The 11,111-nt window shown below is 40.9% G+C and overlaps 1 protein-coding gene across 5 annotated transcripts in view; it reads right to left on the bottom strand.

Annotated features, from left to right (window-relative positions):
• Positions 1-5,963: 5,963 nt before the first annotated feature.
• Positions 5,964-11,111, bottom strand: part of KCNH7 (potassium voltage-gated channel subfamily H member 7) — a 205,654-nt gene continuing 200,506 nt past the window's right edge. For all 5 annotated transcript variants that reach the window (XM_077181497.1, XM_077181501.1, XM_077181499.1 and 2 more), the window contains 2 exons: positions 8,248-8,440; positions 5,964-7,603 (listed from right to left, as the gene is read on the bottom strand). In XM_077181497.1, the coding sequence (XP_077037612.1) occupies positions 7,340-7,603; positions 8,248-8,440 (457 nt within the window). In that variant the 3' untranslated portion in view covers positions 5,964-7,339. The remainder of the gene's footprint in view (positions 7,604-8,247; positions 8,441-11,111) is intronic.

Below are 11,111 nucleotides of genomic sequence, written 5' to 3'. Positions count from 1 at the left end.
CGGCGCCGCTTTCGGTTTCGCTTGGGAGGGCGGTGCGTGAGGGCTCGGCTCGCCGGGACGGGGCTGGCGGGGCAGGGCAGCTCCACGCCGGGCGCTGCTCAGTGCCACTCCTCGTGTTGAAAACGAAACTTTTGCCAGTAACGAAACCTTTGACAGTAACCGTGGGTCGAAAAACACAGTCATAAACGGAAACATGTCTCTTTCGCTTTCCAGCTCGCGAGAGCTCACTTCCCGGGCTGCTCACATTCTGAGTTTTGGGCGCTGGCTGCTGCCCTGGCACGCAGTGGCAGCAATAGGAGGTGCTTGGTTGGTGTCTGAGGCGTTGGAAGGTCTCTCCCTGAGATGAGGTTTCACCCGTATCGTACATGTCACTGAGCTTCATTCAGAAGCAGTCTTGGTTTCCATCGTGGGGGTTTGGGGAACCTCAGTTTGATTCTGAGGTAAAGCAAAATGATAAACAGAGAGTGTCTGGAGTACTGTGTTCAGTTTTGGTCCGGGGCAGTTGAAGAGACTGAAAAATTGTAGAGGCCAGGGGCCAACAGGATTGGAGAGCCTGTCACACATTTGAAAGAACTACATTTACAAAGCCTGGAGAAAATAAGGGTCAGCAGAGATGCAACCGCAGCGATATTTGGGTGTTTTATCTATTGGTAAAATTGTCAAGGTCTAGGGCTTAGGCATGTTTCCATGATCTCAGACCCAGGGGGAGGTTAACAAAGCCTGGGAATAAGGATGTATCACTGATAGCAGAACCAAAGAACACAATTTATGAGCCTCAAGGACATTTGGCAGAACTCCCAAGGTAAGGAGAAAAATAATGAAGACGTTTCAGCAATTGTGCTGAGATTGGCTCTGACTGCGTAGAAGGTAATTCTGGCATGAAGAGGTGCTGACCACTGATTCACAGACCACCGATCCAGGAAACCACTGACTCCGAAGAAGAGAAAGACTGGGCGTGTGGACTAATCAGCATAAGAAGTGAGGGAATAGTTTAATCAATAGAAAAAAGAGTACTAATTAATGTGAAAAACTTTGTAACTTGTAGCCAATGAGTGTTAATGCATTTGTCTGATAAAATGTAAAAAAATGTTGACAGTCATGGTGCTGACTTTGTGAATTTGCCACCAAGCACCTCCTTCTGTGCAAGGCAGAACTGTAAATAAATAAAATACCTTGATTCTCTGTGTAGATCAGTCTCTTGCAAAGTGGGTGAAAGCACCTGTCTTGGGACACCAACAGTTCTTCAGCTCCTAAAAGTTGGATGATTCTTCACTGGAGTACATAGGACAAAGGGGAATTGGAATATGTTTCTCTAGAGGAAATTTTCTCTAGATGTCAAAAGAACATATTATGCTCTCTAGAAACAATTAGACATTGCAATATATTGCTCAGAGAAGTAGCAGAAATTTCCTCAATAGAAGTATTCAACACTTTGCTTGACAGTGTCCTTGATTAAATGTCTTGCTTTTAAAAGAAAGCCAGCTATCTCCAGAGGTCGTTTCCCAGCCTAAAGTATTCTGAAGTTCAAATTGTACCCTCAGCTGCTTGTCACATTGAGAAGTGCTGCAGTAGTCTGCTCTCAGAGGAGCTTCCTTTAGCTGGAGGCTTCTTTTGTAGAAGAACTTAATTTGCTTTTACTTTCATTTCATCATTCTTATGCCTATCTCTAGTTTCACTGTTACTTCATCACTACTTTTTCATTTCTACTTTATGCAACTTTCCCTTGAAAGATTTCCTTCCCCCTAGTACTTTTTCTTCGGTCTCCAGCACCTTAGCTGGAAGGCACATGAGCCTTCCTTGCTCAGTTTTGAGAGCCCACAGGACTCACTGTGTGCAGATGGGTTGTTTGTGTATTTGCTTTGTTGTGTACACTGTGGTGGTAAATCAGGCTGTATATTAATTCCAAAACAATCCTTTACTGGCTCTAAGAGTTTGCAGACATTAAAAGGACATTTGAGACTTCCAGAGATAAAGAATGCTACTTGTTTATTCCAGCTAGTGTGAGGTTGCACAGATGATGGCTGAGCTCCTGCTCTGACCACGAATAATGGAAATACCCTGACTATCGCTCTCCTGGACATTTACACCGAATTCTGAGACCTTTGTCCCTTTTAGATGCAATTGAAATTGGTGTCAGGGTTCAGAGCAGTCGCTCTGGCAGTGTAGGGGAGGAGCACTCGGCTTTCCCCTCGGCTATCGGGAAGGCTGCGCAGTGCCACCGCCTGGCCCCGCTGCAGACCCGACGCTGCCCTTCCGTGCTCGGCCAGAGCGCAGCGGGGAAGCCGGGACGTGGCCCAGCCGCCACGGCTGCAGCACCGCACCGCGCCTCACCGCACATCAGCGCACAGCACCGCACCGCACCGCACTGCACATCAGCACGCAGCATTGCACCGCACATCAGCGCACAGCACCGCACCGCACCACACTGCATATCAGCACGCAGCATTGCACCGCGCATCAGCACGCAGCATTGCACCGCGCATCAGCGCACTGCACGGCACGGCACCGCACTGCACATCAGCTCATAGCGCTGCACTGCACCGCACTGCACTGGACAGTACCGCACCGCACAGCACATCAGCTCACAGCACTGCACCGCACAGCACCACACCGAACCGCACTGCACCGCACAGCACCGCACCGTACAGCACCGCACATCAGCACACAGCACCACACCGCACAGCACCGCACCGCACAGCACAGCACAGCACCGCACCGTACAGCACCACACATCAGCACACAGCACCACACCGCACAGCACCACACAGCACCACACCGCACAGCACAGCACCGCACATCAGCACACAGCACCACACCGCACAGCACCACACAGCACCACACCGCACAGCACCGCACCGCACAGCACAGCACAGCACATCAGCACACAGCACCACACCACACAGCACAGCACAGCACCGCACAGCACAGCACCGCACATCAGCTCACAGCACAGCACCACACACACAGCACAGCACCGCACAGCACCACACATCAGCACACAGCTCTGCACCGCACCACACAGCACAGCTCTGCACAGCACATCACTGCACTGCGCCATGCAGTGTACATTCTTACACGCTGCTCACAGTGTGTGAATATTTATAAAGAATATTTAACAGAGAGGATGGAAGATTAAGGGTGCTGATCTGCAGGTGTGGTATTAAGTACACCAGTCATGGGAGAAATCATTCCTTCTGCTGCACTGGTATTGCAGTCTCCTGAGATTCTATTTGTGTTCAGCATTTTAGAGCTCAGCAGCTCCAATAAGAGGACTTACAATTTATCAGTGGGCAAGACTCCAGTTGCTTCCCCTCAGCAGGCAGCCAGAGGCTATGCCAAGCAGTGCATTTCAGCTTTTTGTATGTTACTTATGATGCTGGTGAATGAGACAGGAACTTTGATGAGTGCTCACCAGAGAGATGAAATTGCTAGGGCACAATTTACAGCAGGAAAATGGAAGAGAGGTCCATCTGTGGAGAGCCAGCAGCAAGGTGGGAGATAAGAAAATGCATTTGCAAAGTGAACAGCTATGGAACATGGAAGAAAAGAGACCTTCAGCTGGGTGTGTGCTTCCAGGAAACAGCAGTCGGGCCAAGACACATGACTGCTGTGTATTGCAGTAAATCTGTGCCTGTAGATGAATGTGCACATCCAAATAGTTCAGGTTGCTTCACAGCTTAACTATGAAAAGCATCACAACCTCTCCTTTGCTTTTAATATTGAACTACACCTGTAGCTGGTAGGAGCCAATTAGCTTCATCAAGAGCTGTGCTGATCTGTACAGTCTCACCTCTCACATTTGAAGTGATTGTCCACAAGTAGCTTTTGTACTTCAACTACTTTAGCTATTCCTGAACTTTCAGGAGACTTCTCTATATTTACAGCTTATAATTTATATTTATTTTTAGTCACAGGTTTTTAATATACATAGCCAAATGTTCCTAAGCTCAAGCAAACCCAAAACTTGCTCCTAAAGTTCTGAAAGGTTCTTTTGATCTGTTACAGCTGTGTTGGGTATACAACCCTTAACATTATTATTCCTAGTTTGATTTGGATAACACAGACCCATTTCTATCAACTGAAAACCAGATTGGACTTACAGGGAGGCCCACCCCTTCAAAAAACCCTCCCAAAAACCCCCAGCAAAATCACCTGCAAATAAAAGGGGCAATTTTTGCTGTTTAGAAAATTAATAGATTTCCATACTCACTGGTTTTTACCTGTTTCTGGAAGAAAAAATGTTGAAGCAGTGGGTCTTCATTGAACCTCAACAAGAAAAGAAGTTACCTGAGAAGTCAGATCTTTCGGTGGCAAGGAAGGGATAGCTAGAGTGTTGCAACTACATTTTCATCTTTTCTGGATTCCTTGACAGGGAGCTTAGAATCTCCATAACTTTAGGAAGTCTCCCTTATTTGCACCTATTTGAGTGATTTTTTTCCTTTGGTACAAGGACAAAGAAAGAAACAAAGTCTCTTTGAGCCAAAAAATGGAATAAGTGTAGCTTTTCCTTCACTTTGACTGACTGAAGTAGTTGTCACTCTTCCTTTTCCCTCCCCAATGCTCCTTCCTCAGGCCACCTGTTTTGCTCAATCTTTTTGCAATAATGAGAAATACCAGGTGATAAAATTGGACAAAAGGCCTTTTGTAAAGCAATGCTCATGCATTATATTTTTTTCATTTATTTTATTTTTATTTTATACCGACTTTTTAGAAAGTAGCATAACAAATGCCTTTTTAGAAAATGTGCTAACCTGTTTCTTGTAAACACATGAGTGTTAGTTACCAGGCTGAGATAGAGCAGAAGTCCTTAACATTTGCTATTTAAAAAAACCCAAACAACAAAACCTCCCAGAAGGTATTTGTTATCCAACACTCCTGTTTCCACTGAAGTATATGCAGGCAGAGTTTCTGACTGATCCCTAGTGGGAGGAAAGATGTGTGCTAATGTCTTAACAAACAATTCCATGGATGAGGGTATGGCCATTAAGGTCTTTGAAATGGGTCTCAATGTCTTTACTAACCTCAAGCAGCAAGTTTGTTGCACAGCCCAGACAGCTTTGCTCCTGAAACAGGCAAGGGTCTACACGAGCCTGAATGTCAGGGTAAAATGACAGGTTCAAGGGGGGATATGTGGTAGGCGGTTCGGAAAGGCTGTACCTTCCTAGTACCTCAGCTATGGGGTAAGGAAGAGGGCAATGTGTGGCTGGGAGTTCAGGATAAAAGGAGGCTGCGCACTACGAAACAGAGAGAAAACCCCACGGGTGTGTGCCCCAGGGGACTCTCCCTCCTTTTATTCTAATCAAGTTGTAGGAGTCCTGTGTCTCCTTTTTGGACATAAATCTCTGGCATTTGTGGATTAATTTTCCTGATACTAGGATCTGATCCTGCAAGGCACGGAGCAGTTCATCCCTCCTGTCATCGCGGTAGAAGAACAGTCAGCCTGTTGTACCATTTGGACCTTTCAACAATCAAGAGTAGTATGAGGCAGTAGAAAATTTGATCTTGTATGGGAAGGGTTGGTTTATCTTTTGAGTGACAAAGATATTGACTTAATTTATTTTGGTATCCTTAAAAGCAAAGGTAAAGCAGAGTCATGCTCAGTAGCTTAACACTCACACTAATTTTAAATGAGGAAAGATTTACCCACCTTGGGTTTATCTACGGGCTATGTATGATTGAAGTGTCACGTTTGATTCTAACCCCAACATACAAGGAATGTATCTATGTGAGGGACAGTCACTATTGTATCTCTCTGTAGCACTGATTTTGGACAGAGGGTTTAGCTTGGTTTTAGGTAAAATTTATGTGCTCCCCCTCTAACTGGATTACATGCTTTTCTGTAAACAGTACTCATGCTAGAGGAATTTCACATTAAAACTATAAGATTAGAAAATCATATGGATATTTAAAAATATTTGAAAGCAGTAAGAAAAACATAATTTCTCTCTAAAAGAAACACAACATTTGAAGCAGAATAATATTTTAATAAAATTAAATCTAAGTATTCACAAAGCATTATGCACATACAGTACATACTGTATTTAAAGCCTACAGACCTTAGATCATTTTATTCTAATGTAGTCAGCTTTGGACACAAGCTAAGCTTACTCATTTTGTAATAAGAAAGTTTACAATTGTTTCTGAAAGTGATTTTACATATATACATATATATATATATATATATAGCTCTATATCTATACTCCTACATGTAAGTGTAGGTATATACACGCACTTGTGTGTATGTGTGTATATAAATATATATACACATACACATACATACACACCTATGTACAGCTATAAAATACACACACGCACACGTCCACAGCACCTGTGGGGGGGTGTGTGTGTGTGTGAGCATTGTAGAGGGGCCAGTCAGTACAAAGAGGTAACTGCAAACAGCCACCCTAATAATTATATAACAAAAATGTGTAAAATATTTTTAAATTAAAACATTGTTAATAATTTGTATTGAACAAAAGGAACGCAGTCTTCTGCATTACATAGAAATTAGGTTTATTGCATTTGATTATGTTTGTGTGACAGATGAAGAGCACCTGTCTGCTCATCACAGCTGAATTCTATGATGCAATTAAAAAAATAACAGTACAAAAATCAAAACCCAAAATGTGATGGAAACAAATGATTCAATTTAATGCAGTTTGTGGATGTGACCTATGGTGATACTTTCCACCATATGGCAGTTTTCCTCTCTGTTAAAATACTACCCTACTTTAACTAGTTTGAAAGGAGGCTGTGTTCTCTGTCCTAATTGTTTCAAGCCCAGAAGATTTGGTTACCCTATTCTTTCTTTAGATTCAGACCCATTGTGATGTAGTAGAAAAAGCTCACTACAAGAAAGATAAATCAAGTTCCAAAAGTGAGCTAGAGGAGCACTTTTCTTGAATTTTAGCTTGGTCAGGTAGGAGTTTTTCTACGTGAATTATTGTTATTGGTCTCCTATTTGCTCTGAACACATATCCACAATAAAATACTATTTCCATGACAGCAGTAAATGGTAATCTCCATGCAACGTAAACTGTAATTTCAGAACATGCATGTTATTTAAAAAAAATAAAAATATAAGGTGCCTTGAGAATGCTGGCAGTTTTACATTTGGAACATACAGTTAGTGTGTGTGTATATATATATTTACATCAGAACTGCTCAACTTTACCTTACAAGCTTCAGATTTAGGAAAATATACAGTACTTTTGCATATAATGGTATATTCCTTGTAGCCCCTGAGTCAAGTATAGAGGATTTAAATAAAAAAAAAAAAAAAGGAGAAACAGCCATTAAAAGCACTTACATTTTTATGTGAAATAATAGTATAAAAGTACTATTTCCCAGGAAGACCAGGATCAGAAACATGCCTATGAAGACTCAAGATTCCTACAGTGCTTAGTGAAGATTCTGGCAAGGAAGGGTGCCTAATTGGAGGGAGACAAGTTTTACAAGGCTGTGGGGGTGGCTCTACAGACTGGTCACGTTCTTGGTCTAAAAAAGAAGCCAGGTTGTCTTCTGAGGCTGTGTTCAGATGCGCTCCACTTGAGGATTCTTTGGATTTCAGTTTTGATTTTTCAACATCTGAAATTTCAGGACACTGTAAGGGAAGAGAAAAAACAAGATGGTAATAATTACATTGGTCTCTTCCAGGCCCTTGTTCTGTTCAAAATTAGCAGATTCAGATGGTTGATGGAAAATAATTTTTGAAAATTAAACAGTGTAGAAATATTTTTTTACATGGTACTGTATTTGATTTAATGTAATTGAATGCAATTCTGCTGATTAATTGTAGAAGTCTGGATATCTTTTCCTCCCCTCAGACTTGCTAATATGACATCAAGATACACATATTAGCAGCCCTCTCTGAAGGACTGATTACTCTTGAGACCCAGTCTAAGAGTATGGATATCAACATTCTGGAATAGGAAGTTCTGTTTTAGAGCATAACTCCAGAATTGCATAATTCTGGACATTCTAACCACTTGGATTCCTTTTCTGCTAACTTTTATAAAAAAAATGACAATGAAGTAAATCTATCTGATTATAAGATCATTGTATGAATCTCTACAACCCTCATAGAAAATGTGGCCTCTGAAACTGGTGTTTAAGCCCACTGTGAAGGTGCTAGGTCAAAATAATAATTTCATATTCCTTAAACTAGTGAACCAGCACCGGATTGGTGCATTTCTTCCTCATAAGATGACTAGGAAACCTCTTTTGATCTTATGGACATGTACTTACCTGAGATGAAGGACTGAAACTTCTGTCTGTTTTAATTGATGCTGCAGGCTGAAGCTTTTGTATGACCCGGACTGCTGGCTCTTGATACTCTGCACTTGCAGTCACCATGCTATAGGCAGGTGGAATGAGTGTTGACTGCCTTTGCAGAAGCTGCAGGATGGTTTGGATATCAGCAGTCATTTGGGATTCAAGCCTAGAGAGGGAACATGAAATCAGTTAGCTCATGGTCAGAAACAGGTGTATTTTATGCACTGCTTACAGAGGTCCTCAAGAGGGACCTGCAGTTTCCCAGTAAAACCATTGCTTGTTGCGGCTTGAACATGTCTTAAAAAGGAGAGAACAGTAGAGGGAGTACGGAGCCCTTCCAAAGCTTCTGGCTCTCCCTTTCCCTTGCAGAACATAACTGCGAGCTTTTCTCTGGTTTTTGCTACACTAAGAATGAGTTCATCACTCTGCCTTAGATTTGCAACAAGAAGCAACACAGGGGACTGGGTATCTGGTTGAAAATAACTGGAATAAATGTATTCTCTTCATTGTGACTAAATTGATTTGTTCTGGCTGGGCATGGGACATTATTTTGATGCATCTGACAAGGCATTCTGACATGCTGATACAATGCACTGAACTAAGCAGAAAGCGCATTTGTGTTTTTCCACAGTTAGAAAAAGAAAGATGCTTCCAAAACCATTAAAAATCCAACTGCCCAATTCTCATTAGTGTGAAAATTTATTCAAACTTATGCAGTCCTCAGAATTAATGTCAGCATTTCTAATGTTCAAATTTTGTACATTTAAAAATGTTTTTCACCTTTTTATAAATTTGTATATGACTTCTGAAACACTTGAGCTGATTATTTTGTTCATACTTACAACTCCATAGCACTGAAATGATTTTTAAATGGTCTTGCCAAAACCTGTGACAAACTCAGGAAAAGGTAATGCCTTTTGTACCTTCCCAGCTGCTGGAAGGCTACAGCACATGCTGACAGATGGTAATGCAGATAATACAGCCTTCTGTACAGCAACTGAGCTTCTGACAGAGTAAACAAATCTTTGTCAGCAGCCTTTAATGTTGTGAATGTTACTACTTGGGCTCCCTACAGTAGCAGAATTGATCCCGTGCTGTCAGATTTTTGCTTTTACCATGTGCTCACTGATGTTATTTTTTTATCCTGTTGTAGTTGTCCATTGCCTGTATAATTTATTTATAAAAGTATCTGTGAAATTAATCCAAAAGGTATGACTGAAGTGTATTTGGGATGCTGTTTCTTCCTTCATCAGAAAAAGATGATTTTGTGGCATCAGTTCCCAGAAAAAAAACAGCCCAAACCCAGACTTCTGACTGTTAGAGTCAGATGTGCCCTACTTGCCCTCTTGGTCAGCACCCTTGGGTTCTTTGCTTCTTGCCAATGTGCTGTTCTCACACAAGCACAGTGCTGATGCCACAGAGTGAAATGCTGCAGGAACATGCCACCATCCAGAGAACTTCCATCTGCTATACCTGGGTCTTAACCCCTCAGTGAATAAGAGGTAACATTGGAGGATATCCATTCAAGATTATTTTTGGCTTTGAATTAACTCTAAAATTGCTCCCCTCTTACTTTGTTAGTACTTGAATGTTTCCTTGTACTTCAAAGGAAAGAGTGTCTCTGGTAGTGTTTATTTATCATCATTGCATATAAAGGTTCACTTTCCATTCTCCAAAATTTAAAACAAATCCATGCTACCCAAACAAATAGGAGAACTGGCCTAAATGCTAGGCCCATAGTGTCCATGAAATTCCAATTGCTTAAAGAGAAGAAACAGAGAGAATTCTAGGGACATATACCTTGTACATAGAGGGCTGGAAAGCCCTCTGTGTCAATTTAATAATTGAGTGTTATGCCAAGCCTCTAACTTGGCATGGAAAAATTCAGGGAGAAGTGACCATGCTTTTTAAGCTAGCAAGTCAGAAGTGACAAAGGCAGGAAAGGATATTGTCTGTTATATTAGTAGAAAACCCAGCAAGGCCCCAAATACCAAAAGCATGAAAAGCTTTTAAATCATGAGAATAGTTTAAAGTGATATAATAAAATACATAAAAATTTAATTCTTAGTTTATCAGCAACAATTATATTTTCTGACAGAATACTGACAACTTGCATGATAAAACGATGGTAACTTTGAGGTATAACTTCAGTTTTGAGAGCTTAAGGTTTCAGGAAATGAAATGTTACCAAAAGACTATGTATTGTTGATGGGGATCCTGCAAGCATGTAGTTATGTGACATTTGCAGCTACTTAGATTACTTGATTTTAACTAGAAATTACAGCAGTTTAGGGTTAAGTGTTAAAAATGTTAAAAATTGTGTTAAAAGTGTTAAAAATTTTTAATGCATTATGCCATATTCAGGAATGTAAAATACTGTTGTTTGATTGGCTTTTGGTGGATGAAGGAATCAATATGCAGTTAACTTGGCTTTAAACCGATTGCTAAAATATACAGCGCAGAATGCCACTGAATAGCTACTAAAGTATGATTAGGACTGAGTGTGTTTCATAGTATTTGTCATGGAAAAATATTAAAAGTAATGAAAATATAGAGTGAAAATAATGAAAAAATCAATGGTCCTGAGGCTAGGTCAATTTAAGTGAAGTTACATGGTAAATTACAGTGCAGGATGGATCAAAATTTTGTAACCATATTTTTAAGATGCTGTAAGCTATGCTGCTTAGCTGCCAGTAAAGCAAGATATATTAAGCATAATATATATTAATACTAATTTCTATTAATAATATAATAATGTCTAATAATATCTATTAATATATAATAATATAATATATATATTAAGCATAATATATATATTAGGCACCATATATTAAGCA

Source organism: Agelaius phoeniceus, chromosome 7 (genome assembly GCF_051311805.1).
Source record: "Agelaius phoeniceus isolate bAgePho1 chromosome 7, bAgePho1.hap1, whole genome shotgun sequence".
Classification (NCBI taxonomy): Eukaryota; Metazoa; Chordata; class Aves; order Passeriformes; family Icteridae; genus Agelaius; species Agelaius phoeniceus.
This window is presented reverse-complemented; position numbering and strand designations above follow the sequence as displayed.